This window comes from Pungitius pungitius, chromosome 2 (genome assembly GCF_949316345.1).
Source record: "Pungitius pungitius chromosome 2, fPunPun2.1, whole genome shotgun sequence".
Taxonomy (NCBI): domain Eukaryota; kingdom Metazoa; phylum Chordata; class Actinopteri; order Perciformes; family Gasterosteidae; genus Pungitius; species Pungitius pungitius.
The window spans coordinates 19,241,407-19,263,902 of record NC_084901.1 but is presented as its reverse complement, the minus strand read 5'-3'; the positions used below and the strand labels follow the sequence as shown (position 1 = coordinate 19,263,902).

Sequence of the window (22,496 nt, the reverse complement as noted above, 5' to 3'; positions counted from 1 at the left end):
TTTTCTTCAAATAATACAGAAACTCTTAAATTCAAAAATGCTGCCTCCTGCTTTTTTCCCCTCTCTCCACTCAAAAGTTCTCCTTGTTGAAGTAAAATCTGGTCTTCCGAGGATCCACGTCTGAGTATTTGGCACATTTTTTTTCCAAAATCTTTGCCAGAACCGCTGGGCCACACAAGAACGTTCCCACCACAGACCTGAGAACGTGGCGGAGAGACGAGGGGTTAAACGTAAAAAATGATGCAATATAGCACCTTTAAAAACAAGATGTAAGGCACAAAATGCCTTACAATAACGGAAAACAAAATTCTTAAGTCAGCCTTTGGAGATTATACGTTTAAATGTGAGGTGTTGTTTTTTCACATTGTTACGGTGCTACTTTTGCGTTCTAAAAGCCATTTTCAGCTCACGTGGGGTTTTCTTTGCGGACTTGCTCGAACTCCTTGTCCCAGGCGGGTCTGCCGTAGTTGGTTTTCTGTTTGAGCCCGGTGACCACGTCTGTGTCCTCGTCAGAGTGAATCCGGGCGTGGTTAGCCTAAGAGAGAGAGAGAGGTGAGACAAGTCCAACGCCAGCAGGGTTGGTCTGCGCTGGGATTCTCACACACACACACACACACACACACACACACTCACATGGCCCTGATCCCATCCGGTCAGATAGAGTTTGTAGGTGAGGAAATCCACCATTCCCCTCTCCTCCATCTCCCTCTCCAGCCCCTGCAGGAGGTCGGCAAACCATTCGAAGGCGTGGGTTTCCCGGCAGATCCAATAGAAGTAGATCTGAAAGCAGGAAGCGGAAGGCGAGCGGGTTATAACACTGCTGGATTGTGTTCTATATTTAGAGAGAGAGAACACATGTGGACGGCATGCGACCGCAACATGATCCGGGCGTCTTTGAGTTCTCACCTTTCTGGTGCGCAGTTTGGGGTTGGAGATTTTGAACTTGTACCAGATCGACTTGAGGATGGAGGCGAAGGGCGTGACTCCGATGCCCGCGCCAACCAGCATGCTGACCTCGTAGTCGAAAACGTCCTCGCTGGCGGTGCCAAACGGCCCGTCCACACCCATTCTGAGAGAAGAAGAAGCTGCAATCATCCAAACTAATACCAAAAAAAAGGTGTCTCTGATGCAGTTGGGCACCACAGTCCATTCTGGATTTTTGCTGTGAAGCTTTTCTTGTTGACTTTATTTTAAGTGGCATGAGTTGCCCGTCCTTGTTTTTTTTTAAAACACAAGAAATGACCCAAGAGAAAAATCCGTAACGAATAAATACAAATAGTCGAATGCCTCATCGACTCACTTGGGTCCCTGTGTCCCCTCTGGAAGATTCTTCATGATGTCGATGAGTTTATCAGTCCAGTCCCCGGCCGAGCGGATGTGCACAGCGAAGAAGTCCTCCTCCGGGGCCGAGGTCATGGTGAACGGGTGCCACTCCAGCTGGGAGATTGCCGGGCAGTTGAGGAAGACGTACTGGCCCACCTCCATTTTGAAGCCGTTCTTCATCAGCTGCAGCTCCAGCACCTTGGAGGGATGCAGCACAATCTGGAAATGAAATAAAAAAACGGGTTCAAAAAGCCGTCTCGTCATTTGCCAAACTACTTCGACGCGGGAATTCCTGATTACCTTCCTGTACGTTACCGCCTGCATGTAACGAATGAAACGCAGCACGCGCTCAAAGATGTAGAGGATCATGGGTCCGATCACCCACCACCAGGTCTAAAACAAACAAGCAGTAGTTGCAGATATTAGCAGCCGCTGCAAAGGCAGAGACGTAAATTCGGAGAAATCCTGAGATGTAGAAGTCAAACCTGTGCCGGTCCTCCTGAAAACTGAGGGACGGGACACGCGGGAATCAGTCCCCAATCGCTAGGTCGGTCTCTACAAAACGTGGCGTTGTGCGGCGGATCCGTCGTCACTTGCTTCCTCACAATGTATCTGCAGATTGCAAAAACCTTTGTAACTCGTTGCTCGTTTTCACCAAAGGACGCACACAGGGCGACTCGGCTCTCACCCTGCTCCGTGAAACACAAGCCCAATGAAGAAGACCACGAACAGGTGGTGGGTGTACCAGAAGACCTCAAAGTAGCTGCGTCTGATGACCTCCATGGAGGAGGTGATGATGAGGATGAGCGCCAGAGTGATGATGACGCCCGTGAGGCCGGCAATGGTGGTGAAGACAAAGTACGTCGGGGTCTGCTGTGGGTGCTGAGACGCGAGAGGAGGAGGAGGAGGAGGAGGCACACAAGCTTTTGTTTACAAGAGGGAAGAAGGTGGAGAAGATCGTGCACTTCCAACAAATGGGAACGTGTGAATGAACGACGCCATGAAGCGTTTTATTCCTTCATTACTCACAACGTTGGTGGTGCGGATGGGGTTCAGGTAGGTGGTGTTGTCGCTGTCTTCCAGCTCTGAAAGCTCCTTGGCGAGTTCGCTATTGTCTCCTAGTCTGCTGTTGTTGTACCGCTCCACGTTGATCAGGTGGGCGATCGTGTGAACGGCTGCGTGAACACACGAGAGGGAGACGCGTTTGAAACTGTCTGCAGCAGAGCAGCACGAAGGGTGGGGGTGGGGGAGGGGTGGCTTGCAGCGTCGAGGTCTTGGTGAGGTTTTTTTTCTTTGTGTGCACCGTCCACTTTGCCTGCCGCCATCCTGTCAATTTCTCCATTGTGGGACTAATGAAGGAACGGCTTATCTTATTTTATCTCAGTTTCAGCACGTGACTCTACGGTTTGCCTTAAACTCGCCTCTCTGAAATCAGGAATTCACATCTTGTTTGGGTTTATTTTAGTCCAAAGAAAAAGTATTAAACATCCAACTAAATTGGCTGCCATGATACAGTAGATGGAGACGATAAATACAGATGCAGCGAATTCATCTCTATAAACAAAGCATTCAGTAATTTGAGCAAGAAGGTGGGCGTTAAAGAGAATTGCTTGGATGATTTTACCTGTCATTAGAGCGATCATGTACGCCACCAGCTTGTGGAAACTTATGTTTTTATCCAGTTGTTTCCTCATTGTTCTCCCACAACACTGAAAAGATAAAGAAAGGTCAGTAAAATGAAGATAATGGTAACCGGCGTGACCTGTGCCTCGGGGGGGTATGTAAGTGAACAATGAAAGTTGACCCATCCCAAAAATGACCTAATGATAGTGTCTAGGCTTTTTGCAGTCAAACTAGTTTGTATGTTAATCACCACTTCACAGTGGACCTCGCCCTTATGGGATATTCAAAGCGACATTGCAACATGCATCGTGTCCTCACCATCAAGGAGCCTCGGAAAAACGACAGCAGGTTCCTGCACACCGGGAGGAGGATCAGCATGCAGTTGAAGTTGAGGACCGCTGCAGGAGCTCTGGCCCAGGCCAAGGCGGACTGGAGTCAAATATACATCTATGTGTGATTATCAGTGGTGGAGGAAGTCTCTTAAGTAAAAGTAGCAATACTACAAAGTACGATTTCTTTTATTGATCTTAAAAAGGAAAATATTTCACTTAAAGATTGCAAACAAATAGGTCAAAAAAATGCAATACATACATGAACAACAAAAATGAATACGCTTTTTTAAAATAAACATACAGTAAATGTCATGCATTAAAAATCCTACTTTAGCGAAAGTACTGGCCGTAATCACATCACAATATACTTATTAATAGTAATAAAAAGGACACGTGCATTACTTTATGTTGCGGTTTAATTTAATTATTGTTTTAACAAAGTACGAAAGAACGTCTTGAATGGACTGACCCCTAGAAGAGAACGCGTGTAGATGAACTGATCCCCCAAATCGTAGAATAAGTAAAACCAGACGAAAAGGAAGATGTTGATTCCCATCCAGACCACCTGCGAACAAAACCAACACCTGGTTTTCATCACACAATTAGTCACTCAACTTCAATTTCATTTCACTTGCGAGGAAGCTGCAGGACACATTCGTGTTCATTACGAGTCATCAAAACGCAACGTAAATCGGCAGAACCCACCAGTATGAACGCCGAGAGTCCATTGTTGACAATCCAGTTCCCCATGATGAGCCCTCAACGTCAAACCCAGCGGCAGAATCCTCGGCGCTCCTCCACCTGGACTGCGCATTTATCCTCCACGATCCGGACTCCCTCCCCCCTCCGCCCCCCGCGGAGACAAGAGACCAATCGAACGGAGCCATCGGGCCATCTACGAGTAAAAAAGGTTTCCCCCCTCCCGATGCTGAATGACCACATTCTCACCTGCCGCTAGCTCGGGTTAAAGTGAATCCGGATACCAGGAATGGGGAAGTAGACGACTGACTCCTTACTGGAAGCCCGTGGCGGGCGGTGACGCCATCGGTTTATTCTCGGGGGGGGGGGGGGGGGGGGGGAATTAAGGTTTATTGTGTTTATTGTGCAGAGAGTGTCGAAGCGTGACGTCAGATAGATGAAGTGAAAAAACTCAACAATCAGATTAGTTTTATTTAGGTTTCAGGTAAAACAATAGTAGTCAAGGCACTTAAAGAGGCATTAAAAAAAATGAAAGCAGTCAAACTAGAAGCAAAAGTCTCATCAACTGGGAGGTTAACAACACAATGGATATTTCACATAGTCTCAAGTCACAAGTCTTTTCACAATATATCAAGGAAAACCTAAAAACCTGTTTTTTTTCTTCTTTCTCCATGCATGAAGGCCACTAGACAGCGGTGACATTTATCTCTGCAGGTTTGCTTAGGTGGGTATGAGCAACATACATTCTTCTAACTTTCTCCTCCTGCTGTTCAGTGCACATGCCAACGTGTGCTAAAGCGGCGGTCACGGCGCGAGTTCCCCCGAGAGGAAGTGAACCGGTGGGTGAGGGGGGGGGGGGCGCGCAGCAACACGGTGGCTCCTGGCACGTTTCCCGCACACCTGGCTCAGTCCTGTGCACGACCCGCTGCTGCTCTCTCAAGGCGGCCTTTGTGCATCGCTGCGCATCTCGACGCGTTGCATTCTTTGATGTGCCGGGGGGGGGCTCCGCTGCGCCCCTCGTCTGGGGATAAAACGACAATCGCTCGTGTGTTGAAAGCACTCGGAGTATCGCACCCCGTTGGTGCGGGGCCTTTTCTTCAGGAGAATCGGGGGCCCTCCTCAAGCCGCTTCCGTCGTGTCCTCAACAATGTCCGTCTCCCTCTCCTCCGGCCGCCTGGCGGGGTCCCGGGGCCCCAGCAGCTCCAGCGGCTCCTCCGGCATCAGCACCATGGTGGCGGCGGTGGAGTAGGAGTGCGGCAGCGTGCCCCGGCTGCGGCTCGCTCCCCTCCAGCCGGCGCGGCAGCAGACGCAGTGCAGGCAGTCGTGCACGTTGTACTTGAAGAGGCGCCTGCAGGGGTGGCAGAACTGGTAGAAGAGCAGCATGAAGAGCAACGCCAGGCCGTAGAGGATCAGCAGCTGGACGGCCAGCAGCGGCGCGCACACGTACTCGTAGAAGTCCGACTTGAAGAGGTACCAGAGCGCGATGAGGAGGAAGTTCTCCACGAAGCGCACCGCGTAGTACGCGGCCAGGCGGCCCCACCGCTGCTTCCTCTCGATGAGCTCCCCGTGGGAGAAGTCCAACTGCACAGCCGACCAGCAGAACACGTTGATGCAGGCGTAGAGCAGCGTGAACATGGACAGCACCACCGTGGTGCCCAGCTTGGAGAAGTTCTTCTCCACGTCCTGCGTCAGCGAGCCCTTCCTGGCCCAGAACTCGACCCACGGGAGGAAGAAGAAGAAGAGCAGGTTGACCATGCCGACCAGGATCACCCAGTGCGTGAGCGCCGTGCTGAAGAGGACCAGGGCCGTGATCCGGGTGGCGATCTCCAAGCCCCGCCACACGATCATGCACAGGTAGGCCACGGGGCGCATGTGCACTTTGTAGTTGTCGTATCGGATCTGGATGGCCAGCGTGCTGCACACGAGGGCCCCGTATGTGATGGAGATCAGGGTGATGATCATCACAGCCACTGGGGGGCAGACACAAGTCACCGGGTTAGCTTTGGATCGAAGAGTCACACATTCAAACGTATTCCTTTACACTAGGCCATCTATAAAAATGGAGATCGTAATTATCAGTTACAATCAGTAACTGTGATAACTGTCATTATCAGTAATTATTTTTCTTACCACGGTATGGAAAATAATTACTGCTCTGAAACAGTTTCATGGTCCCTCCTTTGTACTCAAATTGTGTATTTTATCCGGTACTTTTCACTTCATGCCCACATAACATAAATGCTTGCATGCGATGTGCATGTGTATTAGCATTTGGCACAGCGGTGTCTGTACTATAAATAGAGCTTTAATGAGAACACATTGAGCTCCTGAAGTCTTGTTTAATAATCACAATTTCACACTGCACTCAATCGCCAGCTATTCATTAGATACCTTTGATTTCCATCAATAAACGAAAGTGTGTCTTTATTCACTGGCTTTCAAAATAACGTCACTCGACTACCTCGACGTACACTTTAGCCAGGAATCAATTTCAGAGAGCACCCTTTTTAAAACTCCTACAGTAGTACAGTAGCATGGACCTCAGCCCCTGCGCCCTTCTCACATCTGGCAGGGAGTAAGTATTTCTCCTGGATGCTGGCGTACAGCTGCAGCGTGAGTTGCGGCGCGGAGCCCAGGAAGGCCTGGATGACGGCGGTGCGCTTGAAGGCGTCTCGGTGCGTGGCCAGGTTGCGCTCCGATCGGCCGATTTCCCACTCCATCAGCCCCGCCTGGCCCTTCTTCAGGCTGTTCTTCCTGGAGATGGTGACGTAAGGCTCGTCCTCGATTTTACCCGCCTTGATGAAAATCACGAGAGCCTCGAAACACCTGAGGATGAAACGGGAGAGCGACCTTAGAGCCGGTTCACGTTTTCGCGCCCGCAGTGGGCGCGCGCGGTCGTGCGTTTCGACGTGTGACCATCGCAGAGTGAGCATGAGCAAACATACAGGTTCTCAACCAGCAGTTTGTTTGCATACTACAGCTTGTTTTGATATTACATATTGCACAAACAACCATCTCAGATATGTTAGTCTCACGTTCACGGGATCCATCATAATAAACACACCACATCTTTGAACAATCACAGCTAAACAAACACAGTAAACACAGCACTGAGAATCCACCAGAGGGCAGTCAGTGGAAACGGAAGCACGGCACACTGATTCCCTGGCGGCCGTTCGGGATCAACTGGAAAGCTCTGGGTGTGGTTCTCTCAACGTCTGCAAGGTGAATGCTCCCAGTGTTCTGACCAACCAAAACCAACACTAAGCACCAGGAGGGAAACCGGTTTTTTCACTGCGAGAGTAATCTGCATGGACAGGAGATTGGATCTTCAGGTATTTCTTTCTAGATTAAATGTGGGAATGTCGGAAACAACCTAACCTGGAAGTACGAGGTTACCACCTACCAATACCAGTGTCATAATCCCTGAACAGCACATCTGCATTTAGCAAACACACTCACTATCTCGGCGCTAAAAGATCCCGTCACCGAGCAGGAATGTCATCTTTTGCGTCCAAATACCTCCACCTTTTGGACCTGACACTTGAATCCCACAGTGATCTCAGGGACTCTCCAGACAGCTGCTGCTGCTGCCGGGAGGGAAACCGTGCTGGTTTACATGCAGTGTACATGTGGGACGGTGCCAAGCTTCCACCCTGAACTGTGTTTCACCCACAGAGTAGGGCCCGGCGTGCTGTTATTTGGACACACAGTCTGATATCTCTAAATACATTCACCCACTGCGGCTGATCGGGGTCGCTGCAGCCTCAGCGTTCAAGGCCCGGGACACAGAAAAAAAACCCCTGATTTATTGACATCCTTTACCTTTGGCAATCCGGAAGCAGAGTGGTTGGGGGGGTGGGGGGGGGGTGCTGAGCCAGAGCCATCGTGCACTCAGGACTCAGGCGGGCTCAAGGGAGGCTGGAGTAGAAACAGCAGGCCCCATGGACGCATTAGTCAAGGGAATCAATATAGCGACTTTTTTTTTTTTTTTTAATGGAAACACACAGGCTGAACACGCCCCCCTCCCCTTCTCTCTCACCCCTCCCCACGGACCAAGCTGAACCGGCTCTAGAAAGAAGACTCATTAGGGCTGTTTTTCTTACTGCAGGGCGGAAGAGCAGGAAATACTTTTCGAAGCTCTTTAGCAAGATGGTCTTGCTTTGGTCAGCTGGGGATTAGCTCGCCGCGCTTACACCATCACAGCCTCGTGTGACTGGGGAGACGCGGTGAAACACAAACAAACGCCGCGACTTTGGAGGAGGCAAGTCAGGACGAGTTGCAAATAATTCAAACCCACACACTGGAATTACTGCGACGTCGCTGTGGATACTGCGTGTCTTCTGCCAGACTCCAATGTGGCCAAAGCAAAGCTCTTGGAAAGGTTTATTTTTCGTGGAATTATGGGTTAAAAGATGGGGCCCTGTGATATGAGATATGTATGAATCCCTGAGTCACACAGGAAACCTCGCCTCTGAGGCACAAGGGAGCGGAAGTTATTTATTTACAGCAGCACACATGGAACAAAAAAACATCTAGAAATAAAAACAGAAAAATACAGAACAAAATGATCCGTAATAGCAGAGTGCAGCGTATGATATAGGGCGAGAAAAGCGCTCATTAGAGAGAGATGTAAGATCTGTTTGATATCAGAAGTTGTTTTGTGCAGCTCACTCGGTTTCAGAAGACAATCCCTGACACGTTGTGGCCATGAGGGCAGCGAGGTGCTCGGGATCACAGTGTCAGCTCCATGCAGACTGAAACAGCCAGACGACCATCAGATAGAACGTAATCACATGTTTTCACAGCCATATTCGTGGTCCCCAGAGGATGGATTCCCCGGATGCGTCATTCTTCCACTTGTTGTTTTTGGCTGCTCAAATATGGCGGTGTGGACACTTCTTACAGTTCAAGTGAGCCAACAAAAGCTGGGAGGGTATTTGGGGAGGCGACAAGAAGGTGGAGAGAAGAACACTGGACCACACCACTATGTTAACATCCCACCCAATGAGCAGATAGGTGTACATGGTGTTCACCGAGTGTACTTTATGGCAGTGAACTAACTGAAGCCTCCATATTCAGACACAGCACGAGTCTCCTTGTTGTTTTACTCCCGATGGAGAAATAAAAAACAAAAAAATCCTCCCTTTCATTCCACACATTCTTGATCCTTGTCACAACATGGCGAGATAAAATTGCAGTCTCAATCAGGTAGATGATAACGAACCGTCGGTCTGTCACACATCGGACCTCTTCAAAAATAAAAAAGTCTCCCTTGAATAAAAACATTCCAAAAAGTCCAGACTCAGTAAAACAAATCCAACAGCACTGTTGCTCTAAAAGCTCCTCACGGCCAAAAATAGATATTCAAACACTTCTGACTCACACTCGACATGGAAATAGGAGGGAAGGTGTTTATTCTAGAAGTCTCTTCTCCTACTTAATATGTACATTTAAATATAGTTTTGTCCTTTGACCCAAATGACTCACAACATGTCAAACAGAAATCGCTTTGTGCTGTATTCTGAAAAAGTTGGAATATGACAGCACAGTAATGAAAGCTGTTAGCTTATTATAGCTTTCTAAATCTGGTTTACTAAATGTGGGTTCAAAAAGGTTGCTCTAATAGATATTTCTTCACTCTACGTTGTGTGTCTTGTATCTGCAAACTTTTTAAAAAATGTATCCGACTTGTAATATTTTAGACTGCAGGCCGAGCCACAAATCAAGCCATCTATAAACCTTTTAGCCACATTTTCTCCTGCAACGTTTTCCTCCCGATGAGGCCCGTGTACACCTGAACGCAGCACTTCCTTCCAAGTAAGAATACCACACCCTTCCACTACTGTAGTGTAGATTCAGAGCAACACCCCGGGGCTGACAGTTAACGTTTCAAAATTCAATAAACACCACCCCCCCAACCAGAGGCGTTGATCTTACACCGCTTTGCTTCGCAGAGAACAAAACAAGATCTTAGGTTTGAATGTAACACTCTGCAGCCCCCCCCCTCCCCCCCACACTTCTACAGGCTGGGACAGGCTGTCCAAGGTGCCATCAATGAGTGCCAAATGCGACTCTCTCAAATGAAGGCGCTTGATCACACGCAAAGGCCGACCTGTAGCGGATGGACGCTGATGGATGGCGACTGGCAGTCAGTGCTTCCGTGCACTCAACACTGACTGTCAATTTGCATCCCATTAAGTGCACTGCAAATGGAAAGTGGAAGTTGCATGTGCAATGAGATGTTAGTAAGATGTGGGATGTCGGTAAAGCCCCCCCCCCCCCCTTCCTCATCGATTAACATCTCAATTAATCATTTTCTATCTCGCATGTCAGAGGAGAGGGAAATCATCTTAATATAATTGTCAAATGCACCTGTCGGTGTCTTCAAAAAGCTTGTTTTGTCGAACCAAACCAATCATTTCTGTCCAAGTAGAAGAACACAACATCCTCCCATGTAAGAATGTGGGGGTCATTCAGTGCCAATCCCCTCGACCTCTTCAAGTTCCAGCAGCATCTAAAAGCTGCACGCCTTGTAAAAAACGAACCGCCACCCACCTGATGACAGGCCCGAGCAGCAGCAGGTGCAGGAAGAGGACCAGGGGCCGGTCCCGACCCAGGTCCCTGTGGATGAACGTCAGCGCCAGCTGGATGAGCAGCGCCGGCAGCAGCATGAAGGCGAGGGTGAATCCCAGCCAGATGACGTCATCGGTCTTGCGGTACAAGCTGCACAGCACCGCGGCGGCGATGAACTCCGCGCAGTAGAGCCCGGTGGCCAGCAGCACGCTGAGGGGGGGGCGGATGCGGCTGCGATTGACCGCCAGCGTGACCGAGCCGCGCGCCTGCGTGGAGCACCCCGGCGGGTCCAGATCGGAGATCTCTCCCTCCGGCTCCTCCACGGTCACCCCCTGCATAGTGTTTTTTTTGTTTTTTGATTGACACGCAAGAAACTATCGGGACGTCGCTGGAGGAGCTCGTGCTGAACTTGGAAAACAAACAAACAAAATAAACCACTTTTTTTTGGTTTTGTTGTAAATACGTCGCGTGCGGCGCCGTCTCTCCCAACTTCCCACGGAGTCGATCATAGCTGTTATCACATCGCCTTTAACAAACAGACCTTGTTTTTGGGGGGTGGGGGGCGGAGGGGGTTCACTCAACGTTACGTGGCGTTACCGCCCGGTTGAACTCCTCGGGAAAAAAAAGCACCCCGCCTTCTGCCAGCGATATCCGCGCTGCTGCCGCTGCGACGTCGGACTCCGGAGTGACAGAAAAACGTGTTGAAATGATGGTGAAACGCAGAGGTTTGGTCCCGCCGTGGAGTCGGTGTGCCGGTAGTTTGACGTCAGGCTTTTTTCGCGTGGGCATACTTGTGCTGTTTGCCCCGTTCAGGTCTTCTGCTCCGCTGTCAGTGCAACAGCTGCACGAAGGCGGCGCGAGGGACACGGGGAGATACCGGAAATGAGTCAGGCGGCCGCCTTCAAAGTAAGAGGCGACAAGGGGCGAACGGCACAACGTGACTTATCAGGAAGGATGCCTCTGCGCCCAGATCAGATACTGCATGTGCATATATTTATATATGCATACCTAACAGGAGGGTGGCGGGAACTAAGAATTACAGATAATGGACTGAACAGAACGGTGCATTTGACTGTATTAGGGGAAAAAAGCCTCATGTGAAATATGGAGCCAACATTAAAGCGAAATCACAATATGATTACGGTAATGAAACATCCTAGGGAGGAGCATCTGCTTGCTGTGCAGGCAAAACAATACATGGGAATTGAGAACAATAAGGCGGGGATGTGCATTGCATGTAGAAAATGGTATGAATACAGTTGAAATATAAATATATAAACTGAGGAAATGTGTCTGAATGTATCTGGTGCTTGTTACAGGCTATTTTGAGCCGCCCGGCATGTGGCATTTTGCTCAGGTCATTGTGACTTTGAGAACTATTGTATACTGTCCTACTACAACGATCACTGCTACTCATTAGTAACACTATACTACCAATGGCAGAGGAGGTTGTAATGTTGTAACACTGTTGTACCACTTTTTAAAAACTACAATAATCACTATTAAAAATAAGGTTTCATTGTAAATTGAGTTAAACACTACATCCCCTTTTTACATTAAATTCCCTTTGGACTAGTTTTGCTAAACTAAATGATAGAGTTAGAGATGTTTCACCCATCATTTGTCCTTTCCAAGTGGAAGCGCTGTGTGGAGCAGAGACAGATTCCCTTTCTCTGCGCTTCCATTTTTAGTTTCCACCGGCAGGGAAGACTTGTCCTTGTTATTACATGTCATTTATTTTTATTTGGCCGACGCTTTCATCCGTGTTGTGGTGACTTGCAGGCCTGAGAGGGAAGCTTCCACACAAGCAGGTGCACTACACACACACACACACACACACACACACACACACACACACACACACACACACACACAGAAACACAATTACAATGCCATCCTGTTGTACACGTTTAACAAAAGGCATGTCTCATTATTTTACAATGTTTTATGGCTAAAGGCTCATTGGACAACAACAACGCTTTGTGACGCAGCACACAACCTTGTTTGCTCAACTACTTATGCAAACAAGGATTGGACGTGACGGACACAATCTGTAGTGAAATACACAATATTTCCATTGCAAAGCTGTTCTTTGTTGCTTGGGTTGATCAGTTGTTCAACATAAACTGTCCCTTTAGATGAACCATCATATGTTGAGTGAAGAATAATTTGAACTAACAACTAAGGGAGTTTTTACTGTTTGTAATTAACTAAACTGTGGTCTAGTTTCAACACAGCTCAACTCCAACATGCCAACCTCTCTCTGTCCAATCACATGCTCTCTTCTAGTCAGTGGTCTACACGACCCGTGAAGGCATGTCATTACTTATGCATGTGATTGGTGGTGCAGTGGTTTGGGTCAGTGACTGCAGACTGCACCATAGAGTTCATAGAAATCATTCAACTCTTTGTCTGTGTTTATAATTCTCAAAACATCTGGCAGGACCTCTTAAGCTCACAGGATGACAGGTTAGATCTTGTCTGTTATATTTATAGACTTTCTTTTGGATTAGACAAACCAGGTATAAAGTGTTACATTACTAAACTGGTGGTGCCAATAGGCTGGTAGTTTCATTTACGAGATGTTTCCCTCAGTTGCCAGTCCTTATGCTAAGCTAAGCTAAGCTAATCTAACTGTCCTGGCTGTAATTTAATGCATTAACCAATAAAGGCATGACTTTAGTTTTGATCTTTTAACTCTTGTAATTACCGGCGAGAAAGAAAAGAAGCATACTTCCCAAAATATTGATCTATTCCTTTATAATGTTCATGTATTTTAATAGAAGATGTGAAATAGTTCTGCTGTAACCCAGTTTGCAATGTCAGCGGTCGGGGGTCTGTGAAACCTATTTTCAATGTGGAGACCAGGAGCAGAGGGGGGGGGTGGTTTTCAGCTGCTGCTGTTTTGCTATGTGTGTGTGTGTGTGTGTGTGTGTGTGTGTGCGTGTGTCAGCTGACGCAGGGCTGTGGTCAGATTCTGGGATGAGTCGACTCAGCAGAGGAGGACCGAGCCTGATTGGATGTTGGCACAATGACATAACAATATGAGGCAAACAAGCCAATACTCCAAGTCATAAACCTCTTATCATTTCACTGTAAATGTAGAAGCTCTGCTTTGTAGTCTTCTGTCCATTTTCATTTGATTTTCCTCTGTAAACACTAAGAAATGAAAGAACAGATCACAAATGTGTAGGTTTAGATTTGAGTGGACTGAAATCCAGCCTCAGCATTTATCATAGCATGTCAAAGACCTAAGAAGAGACATTATCGTTTACAGAGCGATCTGTGGAGATAGATCATGGGACCCTGAGGCCATCTAGTGGCTCATGCTGCGTTACAGAATGTGTTGGAGTGGCTTTGTTATTGCTTTAACCATTTTGTAATGGGTTGATTCTCTGTAAATGTTAGTGAACCACTGTACCTGAAAACCAATTGTTTAAACTTAGATAATTACAATTGTGTCTGAAATGTGTCTATTGTAAATACATTTTTCAAATGCATTTTTGCCTGAAATGTAATCTTGTTTATCTCCATCTTCATTTTTACACTGAAAAATTATTTGACAGGAACATTTCTCTTAAGGATTTTAAAATGCAAATAAAAATAAATAAAACTGTGCCTTGATAAATAAGCACACAATAATGCAGTGTTTACCACCCAGCAACGTGTTACAAAAAGTTTAAACATTTAGTATAAACCAGCCACCTCACAGGGAACAATAGCTTTGGTTCTAAATAAACTAAATAAACTGGTTTGATGTACATTTTAGTTCAACACCACGCGGCTGTTACCATAGTTGTGATGTCACAGTGACTGTGCTAAACCTGTCCAAACGCTGTGCGTGCCACCACTCAGGAGGTCACTCAGGAGGTCACTCAGGAGGTCACTCAGGACGTCACACAGGACGTCACAGCGCGTCAGATCACACCACAAGACACATTCGTCTTCCTAGTCGGACACATGAACCTTCGTTGGGTCTAACTGGAATAACCAGGGTATCCAATGGGATTAGTGATTGGCTCTGAGGAGTCTGGGATTGGTTGGAGGACCAAAACAAGGTTTCCCAGGTTGTACCACCTACATGGGGTGACTAAAGGCTTACTGTGAGCCTGATTAGTTCGGTAGCAACAAGCGGAAGCGACATGTTAGTAGAGGCGAGCAGCCGGACGAATGCATGGACATAGACTTGCTTCTGTAAGTATTCTGTCATTCATCTTTGATAAAGGTGCAACTCTAGAATGTGACATAGTCAGTGAGTAATATCAAGTATTAGTAGTTACTTCTCCAATGAGTTTGTAATAATTTGTGTTAATCCCATTATTCACCTCATTTTATACATTTTGTGAATTTATCCTGGTTATGCAAAGTGTTTTTGAAGTAATTTGCTATATGTACAAAAATATAGTACTACAATGAGTAATAAAATACTGTTCTGGTTTATCTTTAAACTCAAGATATTATTGATAGCTTTTTTTCTCGGTATTTGGGATTTGTATTGCACTATACTGGGGATTATTTGTGCTTAACATTCAAGTTTTACCTTATATTTATCAGGTTTCTAATACCGCTAAACTATGCATGGTTATTACCATAACTATATCTACAAAGTTTGGACGGAAACCAAGAATAAATCCAATAATTAGAACCAGAAACATCTCAATAACCAGAATTACTTTGGTATTTGGTCAAATAAACAGAATGCCTGAAATTATTTTAAAAAAAATGTTGTTTCCAGTAAATATCCAACAAGCAAACATGTGAATCTCTTACGATGACACAGGCCACAACTTTCCCATTTGCTACAGTGGATGGAAATTGTATTTATATTGACTAACTGGTTTAAATGATGGGATACCGGTGAAAAATGTTCACTCATGGACATCCTCACTTAGTGTAATGGTGAAGAAATAATTGTCTCCGGCAGCCAGAACCAATTGGTCTGCTAGTCAACAATACAATTAAGTCAGGCTGTTCTAAACTGGCTTTTCAGATTACAGAGCCTCAACAGATGCACTTGGCAAAGCATCTCTACCTTAGACACACCTGCTGCGTGTATACGAAGCATTGAGGGAACCCCTCACATTCTAGATCCTTCTACATGACAGAAATCTCCAATCAAAATTCATCATTTCATTATTTTAATCCGAGAACACAGAGAAAATAAGCTTTGAATTTAAAGTGTGTCAAGAATGCTAATAAAGCTAAAAAGAGAAATTAGGCAAGCGATATAAATTGGCTGTGACCCCCCAGCCCCCAATAAACCGTACCCGTCGTACTTAAGTCGACCATCTGTTTGCAGGCACCAGTTCCAGAGAAGATGGTGGCCGCTGTGCTCACCTTGGTCAGCTCAAGTAAACATGTTCAACCTGATGACCAACTGCTGCACCTGGGTCTCCAAAATACAGGAGCCGATCAGGTAGCTGAAAAAAACCCATTTTGCTTTAAAAATGAGTGAAATGCACGATCAGTTTGACAGAAATTCAAACGGCCGTAGAAAGAATCACAGTTTGTACATTGCATTTAACTCTAGGTTCATTGATGCCCCCTGACGGGGTCTGGCATTAGTGCTTTGAAGCTATACGCGGGTGAAATTCTATACGGAGCATGCTTCTTTGCAGGAAAGTGACCATTCTGGTGGTTGGTCTTGACAAAGCAGGAAAAACTTCCTCAATCAGAGGAATGTCAAGAGGTAATTGAGCTGATTAAAGAAAAACCTTTTCTAAAAGTGCGTGAAACAAGACAAATGATCCTACGCCTCTTTTGCTTCCTGTTATTTTCAGTCCCCCACGGCGCCGAAGCTGGACCCACCCACGGCTGCGTCCGGAGTGAGCTGAAAGTGGAGAACTACCAGGTCACCCTGCTGGACGTGGGGGGGTCAGCGCAGTCGAGAGGAGCCTGGCGGGAGCTCTACGGAGAGGCCCACGGGATCGTCTTTGTGCTGGACTCCAGCGACAGGCAGAGGATAAAGGAGGTCAAGGAGGTCCTCGCTGACCTACTGAAGCAACCGAGAGTGGCGGGGAAACCCATATTGGTGTAATTTGACACTACTTGCATAGTGTGAACTAACATTGAACAATGTAAACAGTGCACTCGGGGGAGGGGGGGGGGCAGATGAGGGAAAGTGTAAATGACTTAGGCCTTTTCCCTTTTTAGGTTGGCCAACAAACAAGACAAAATGAACGCTTTGCTCGGAAATGAGTTGATTGAGATTCTGTTACTGGAGAAGCTGGTGAACCAGAGCCGCTCTCTGTGCCATATTGTAAGTGCTCAAATTCGAGAATTCGGTGAAGTCGTGAATTTAAAGCAGGCCTTTTTTTCAAGACAGACCAAACGTTCTCTTCTCTCCCCAAAGGAGCCTTGTTCCGCCTTGATGGACCTGCGGCGCTGGTCGGACAGAAAGACTCAGCGAGGCCTTCGCTGGTTGCTGCGCGCTGTTTGTCTGGATTACCCTGAGCTGTGCTCCCGCGTAGTTCAGGACAGCAAGAGGCCTCTGGAACCAAGGGAGAGGGAGAAGACCTGGAAAACAGAGAACGTTCAAAGAAAAACCAAAGGGGAACGGTAGGGTTCTTCTACACCTGCACATATGGTACGAATCAATACGAAGATTTACTTAATGACACCTTTTATGTTCAATGCTTTCGAACTTCAAAAGGAAATCCGTCAAGTCGAATCTTCACCAGGTCCATCGTCCAAAAGAAAATGAGAAAAAGACAAAGGGTGAAGGAAAGCTGCAACCCATTCGAAACATGCTGCAAAAGGTCAGGAAAATACCCACACTCAGTGGCTCCTGTAATAAAGACCTGTAAAATCTAATGAAATCAAAAGCAATAATAGCTTATAGGATTTTGTTTGTCATAATTGTGACGTCCTTGATAAATGATAAGTAAATCTTCTATTTAAAGGAAACCACTCTGAAAAAGAAGCTGAGCACAAAAAAGAAGAAGAAGCAGAAGAAGTCGGTTAAGGAAAAGGAAGACGAAAAAAATCAGCCAGAAACAAATGAGCGGGAAGTGAAGGAGAAGAAGGAGGAGGAGGAGGGAGACGGTAGCGAAAGAGAGAATGAAAACTCTGGGGACAGGGAGAGAGCCAGCAGCGCCTTGATCCCGCCGAAAAAACAAAAAAACAAACGCAAACCCAAAGCAAAGGAAGAGATTCTGGACGTGCAAGAAACACCGGACAATGACGAGGAACCGCCGAAAGGTTGAAATCTGTTATTAACGGCCTACACTTTTCTCTTTTATCTGTTTGAGAATAGAAATGTTATATTGATTTGATCTTATATCCAGCTAAAGGGGAAAAGAGGAGGAAGAAAAAAGTTGTGAAAGTAAAAAAGAAGAACAAGATCAACAGTGAGGAGACGTCTGAAGCTTTCCCTCACCCTGTGGACCTGTCTGCAACATTTGGTGAGCCTCGTCCATTTCTGGCATCTGCATTTAAATGGAATGATATTTTAAGAAAAAACAAATGTAACCACCGATTTTGTCTTTCTAAAATGACCCTGTTCCCTGACAGATCTCTACCGAAAAGCAATGCTGGCTCTGAGGGAACGTCAGGATAAGGGACAGTGAGTGCGAACCCTGCGACCCGAGTGTGAGGATGCGGTAGCAGCAGTAAGCCGCAGCCCACAATGCATCACTTCATGGCAGACACACGGATCCCGTGATGTCTTCGTCGTTATTTTCACTGGACATGAGACCGGATCCCTGAACCTTTGGAGGGAAACTGCAAAATCCAATGTGTAGTGAAGGGCACGTCTGTAAAAATGTATGAAGAACATAAAATTATATAAAAATCCATTTATACATTTTTAGAAAAAGTAGTAGTAGAAGAAATTGTACAATGCCAAAAAATGTTAAATTAGTTTTTTATTTTTATGAATTGAAACAGTTGTTAAATCAAAATTAATTCTTTGATTGCATGATTTTTTCACAGATTTTGAACACTTTTCAGATATTAACACAGTCAGGGGTATTGTTGATAAAAAAGAATAAAGGTTTATTCACTACTTTTCCTGTCATATCTATTGTGTCTTTTTTTAAATTTCAGCAGGTATTTTCAGTCAGCTAATTAAGTAAACCTATGTATTCGTTATTTAAATTTAAAAATACAAAAACTCCCACAAGGAGCAAACAACACTATTATTTACCACAAGCTGGGTTCTATTATTTCCCCGCTGTTTATGTAATTTCATAATTATTCCGTTAGACCCCGGCTCCCAAAATGTAATGATCAAGAAATATTCCTCCATTGTAGCTTGCTGTCATTCTAACCATCTTGATCAATCCGCAATTAACTTTCTGAGGAACTCTATTTAGCAAATGGCCCAGCAGATTTGAGGATTAATGCATCTGCTTATTATCATTATCTACTGCGCTGTCCTTGACAAAATGCAGAAATTGCTGCTACTGATTATACTGTCATTTATGGAGGAATAATTTGACATCCACTTTTTTGTTATGAAAGAGCACAAAAACCACATGGGTAAGGGCATTGATTTCTGACCCTTTGTGCTAATTTTAGTTGGCCTAATTCTTAAAATGTATTTAGTCTTCGCCGTGTAAAAGTTGACAAGTATATGTATTTAATTTTAAACTAAGAAGCTCTTTCTAGATTAAATAAATATATAGAAGTATTCCATGATCATTTAAATGAAATAATCCTGGCAGTGTCCATGCCAAGTGGGGAAACCACTGGCATAACAAAAGCATGGAAATATACTTACCATCACCTCTTAACAAGTTGTATCCGTGCAAGTGAACACATGTTCTATTCGTACAGTTGTACGGGCTGTGGGTGCGTCCTTAAGTCTTTGGTTGCCTGGCAACCTGAATGGACTCATATTCAGACGCAACTCTCTGTGAAAACTGCACACGAATTTATTCGCCATCACCTTTCATTTTAGCGGCGTTTTACGCTGTGTTTTTCGACTCGTGGACGAGCCCCCGGCCGTCGACGCTCCTGGACACAGTGCTGTGAGGGGGACACGGGCGTCGCCATCTTGGACCCCCCTTCTCCTCCTCCTCCTCCTCCTCCTCCTCTCCGTAAGCCCCCCCCCCAGCCCCCCCGGTGCATCTTCCCCGGGAAACCGCTCGGCTCGCGCTCACTTCAGTGGGGACGCCGCTCGCTGCACGCACCGTGTGCGAAAGATGGCCTCGCCAAGGACAGTTACCATCGTGGCCCTCTCTTTCGCGCTGGGCTTATTCTTCGTGTTCATGGGAACCATCAAGCTCACTCCGCGGCTAAGCAAAGATGCGTACAGCGAGATGGTGAGTGGCGTCACGTCGGGGCCATTGTTCTGGGATCCGCTGCAGACGCGAAAAAATAAAAGCCTCTCAGGCTCGAATAATGTGACGCTGACCTAAATAGTAAAAGACATGGGGGAAGGAAAACAATGCTTTCGGTCACGACTTCCTCTCGTTGCGAAGCTTTTGTTCATTCCCCGGCGGTGATCGTTCATATAACTCCATTATTTCCCGTACTAACACAGCTAGCACATGGGCTAAGCATGTACGTGTTTAAGATGAGCCATTACAGCATTAAATAGCAACACCGGGAACATCGATGAATCGGTAAGAATAGTTACATCAAATAAATCCCAACTGTGTCCATCATGACGTCCCCTGGTAAACGCTGTGACGGGAATGGATTGTATCGTTGTCACCAATGAAGGACGCGAAGGTGCAGGATAAATTATCCCGTTTTAAAGTTAATGCCACAAAAAAAAAAAATCATGTCATTAAGTGGGTTGACGCTCGGAAGCTTCTCGTTTAATTTGAACAGCAATGGCGGCGCGTTCCAGCAATTTCTCTGTGAGATGCACCTGCCGGTGTGCACGACGACGAAGCTCACGCGCATTTATTTTTCTTAAACATGTGTGTGCGTTGATGGGATACGTTGAAGCAATAGGTCGCAGAGTAATTATGCAACCAGTGTGATGAAATGGAACCATTAGAGTCGTGTGACTGAGCGGTGACTCAACATTATGACGCTTAAATGGACTACAAAAATGACCCATGAGAGTTTGTGTGACCTTAGCTGCGAGTTATTAAAATAAATCTGTCTCTGTCTCTTTTTCTTCTTCTTCTTCTCCTTTTCAGAAAAGGGCCTACAAGAGCTATGCCAAGGCTTTGCCGGGCCTGAAAAAGATTGGCATCAGCTCGGTCCTGCTTCGCAAGATCATCGGCTCTCTGGAGGTGGGCTGCGGCGTGGTCCTCACCCTCGTGCCGGGCAGGCCCAAAGACGTGGCCAACTTCCTGCTGCTGCTGGTCATGCTCGCCGTGCTGTTCTTCCACCAGCTCGTCGGAGACCCCCTGAAACGCTACGCCCACGCTCTGGTCTTCGGTATCCTGCTCACCTGCCGACTGCTCATCGCCCGCCAGAGCGACGAGCGGCCGGAGAGGGAGGACAGCAGAGAAGAGCAACACGTTAATGACCAGGAAAAGAACAAGGTCAAGCAGTCTTAAAATCCTCTTTTGGGGTCCGAGCCACAGCGAAGGGAAGCTGGCGCGCCCCTATGGATTGTGGTAAATCAAATTTTGAAGGAATCAAGTCACTTCCAGTAAAAGCCCACCTTCCCTCCACACACACACACACACACACACATACATCTCTCCTGTCCCATCCAGCTAGCCGACTGATTACTCTCACCTGCTCCGCTGCTCTCTCGCTGTGAAATGGAGCGCTCCCGATCCATACGTCCTCTCCATAACCATGGACCATCACACCAGAGGAAACTCTCGTGGGCTCTGCTCACAAATCCATTTTCCCTATTTATTCTAGTCCTAGGCTGTGTTGAATGTGTTTTTGTTTTTTAAGTAAGAATATAATTTATGCTACAAGTTTTTTTTGGGATGCTGTTTGTCTCGGAAGAACCTTCGAGCTTGTTTTTTTTTTTCTAATTTGTTTTTATACTGTAAGTAGGAGAGACTCTGGATTTGTGAAATTCAATAAATTGTGCATGTTCCATTTGGTCAAGAGTGAATGAACACTTTTGAAACAATTTTGTACTAATTATACATCCACTAGTATAACATATCCGCGTCTTTATTTGTGTGCAGTGTTACCAGAAGATTATTTTAGAACAAAAAAAAATATGGATCCTCTTTTCTTTTTTTTTTTTTTTTCTTGATTCCAGCAGGCCTGCATTTTTGTAGCGGTGCGCATGAAATCCTTTCTCCTGCAGTAAATGAGCTGCATCCCTTTTTCTCCTTTCAGTTCAGTTATCACAGTGAAGACGTTTAGCTGGAAAGTACAGCAGTCGCTACCTCGGATGACAGCTGCAAGGTTGTACAGCAGAACAACCAAGTTTTTTTGCCGGTTTAAAAATTGAATTCTACCTTTTTTTGTAATTCACAGCGGAAGTCTTAAATGTATCAACGATTTGGCCGAGCACTTTGGATTTAGTTCTCTGTAAGGATCTGATAAAGTATTCCCTTTACTGATGTGCTTATGCGATGATTTCTAAATTCAAAATCATGTCAGTTAGTTTGAAGATTCACAACATTTCTGTAAGCAAAATACTTAAAATAAAGATTGGAAGTTACACCGACTTAAGGTTGTTTCATTAACTCTTGCAACAATGGCTGGTGGGAATTTTCTTTTTTTATGTCAAGCTCGTTCCATCAGATCAACACAGATGTTCTATCAGAGCTGTAAGGGATTTTATTTTAATTTTATTGTCTGAATCACAGGTTGATACGTTTTCAACCTGAAATCAATATCTGCTTAAACGATCGCTTAAAGACTTCTTTTAAAACGCTGACAAGTAATATAAATCATTTTTTATTTAGAAGAGGTATCATAGAGTAACTGTCCTGATTAAATTATTTTAGTTTGGGAATATTTCTTTTTGATGAACTTTCAATGACTGCAGAATCTGAATGAAGGATTTAGGGATGGGCTAAAATGGGCTTTGTTTATGGTTCAACTCAGCATAACCCATCA

General features: G+C 45.9%; 5 protein-coding genes across 7 annotated transcripts in view; 2 read left to right on the top strand and 3 right to left on the bottom strand.

Annotated features, from left to right (window-relative positions):
• The window catches only part of taf7 (TAF7 RNA polymerase II, TATA box binding protein (TBP)-associated factor), a 175,620-nt gene that overhangs the window by 19,207 nt on the left and 133,917 nt on the right, over positions 1–22,496 (bottom strand). The window lies entirely within an intron of this gene.
• nox1 (NADPH oxidase 1) lies at positions 65–4,119 on the bottom strand. Its single transcript, XM_037460599.2, has 13 exons — positions 3,984–4,119; positions 3,748–3,843; positions 3,265–3,375; positions 2,948–3,032; positions 2,353–2,498; positions 2,012–2,205; positions 1,809–1,935; positions 1,624–1,716; positions 1,301–1,542; positions 907–1,069; positions 634–780; positions 411–535; positions 65–197 (listed from the first exon to the last, which is right to left on the bottom strand). The coding sequence occupies exons 1-13, from the start codon at positions 4,026–4,028 to the stop codon at positions 71–73; spliced, it is 1,701 nt and encodes a 566-aa protein (XP_037316496.2). The 5' UTR covers positions 4,029–4,119; the 3' UTR covers positions 65–70.
• xkrx (XK related X-linked) lies at positions 4,428–11,470 on the bottom strand. The gene is made up of 3 exons (XM_037462461.2): positions 10,536–11,470; positions 6,541–6,803; positions 4,428–5,947 (listed from the first exon to the last, which is right to left on the bottom strand). Exons 1-3 carry the CDS (start codon positions 10,889–10,891, stop codon positions 5,097–5,099), a joined length of 1,470 nt encoding a protein of 489 aa, XP_037318358.1. The 5' UTR covers positions 10,892–11,470; the 3' UTR covers positions 4,428–5,096.
• Positions 14,530–19,594, top strand: arl13a (ADP-ribosylation factor-like 13A). 2 transcript variants are annotated; one of them, XM_037462669.2, is made up of 10 exons: positions 14,530–14,747; positions 15,853–15,969; positions 16,172–16,242; positions 16,334–16,586; positions 16,707–16,812; positions 16,906–17,111; positions 17,206–17,311; positions 17,456–17,753; positions 17,840–17,956; positions 18,066–19,593. In XM_037462669.2, exons 1-10 carry the CDS (start codon positions 14,728–14,730, stop codon positions 18,119–18,121), a joined length of 1,350 nt encoding a protein of 449 aa, XP_037318566.2. In that variant the 5' UTR covers positions 14,530–14,727; the 3' UTR covers positions 18,122–19,593. The 2 variants fall into 2 exon arrangements, with proteins under 2 accessions (XP_037318566.2, XP_037318564.2); XM_037462667.2 differs by having other exon boundaries at positions 16,707–17,111; positions 18,066–19,594.
• On the top strand, positions 19,617–22,095 carry tmem35 (transmembrane protein 35). The gene is made up of 2 exons (XM_037462481.2): positions 19,617–19,819; positions 20,651–22,095. The coding sequence occupies exons 1-2, from the start codon at positions 19,700–19,702 to the stop codon at positions 21,014–21,016; spliced, it is 486 nt and encodes a 161-aa protein (XP_037318378.1). The 5' UTR covers positions 19,617–19,699; the 3' UTR covers positions 21,017–22,095.

Coding starts and splice junctions, on each gene's coding strand:
- xkrx (XM_037462461.2), bottom strand. CDS start 10,891: ATGCAGGGGGTGACCGTGGAGGAGCCGGAGGGAGAGATCTCCGATCTG. Junction 6,804..10,535: donor CTGCTCGGGCCTGTCATCAG/GTGGGTGGCGGT, acceptor TTTCATCCTCAG/GTGTTTCGAGGCTCTCGTGA. Junction 5,948..6,540: donor ATACTTACTCCCTGCCAGAT/GTGAGAAGGGCG, acceptor TCTGCCCCCCAG/TGGCTGTGATGATCATCACC.
- tmem35 (XM_037462481.2), top strand. CDS start 19,700: ATGGCCTCGCCAAGGACAGTTACCATCGTGGCCCTCTCTTTCGCGCTG. Junction 19,820..20,650: donor AAGATGCGTACAGCGAGATG/GTGAGTGGCGTC, acceptor TCTCCTTTTCAG/AAAAGGGCCTACAAGAGCTA.
- arl13a (XM_037462667.2), top strand. CDS start 14,728: ATGGACATAGACTTGCTTCT. Junction 17,112..17,205: donor AGAAAAACCAAAGGGGAACG/GTAGGGTTCTTC, acceptor GAACTTCAAAAG/GAAATCCGTCAAGTCGAATC. Junction 17,312..17,455: donor TTCGAAACATGCTGCAAAAG/GTCAGGAAAATA, acceptor TTCTATTTAAAG/GAAACCACTCTGAAAAAGAA.
- nox1 (XM_037460599.2), bottom strand. CDS start 4,028: ATGGGGAACTGGATTGTCAACAATGGACTCTCGGCGTTCATACTG. Junction 2,206..2,352: donor CCATCCGCACCACCAACGTT/GTGAGTAATGAA, acceptor CTCGCGTCTCAG/CACCCACAGCAGACCCCGAC. Junction 781..906: donor CCAAACTGCGCACCAGAAAG/GTGAGAACTCAA, acceptor TCCTGCTTTCAG/ATCTACTTCTATTGGATCTG.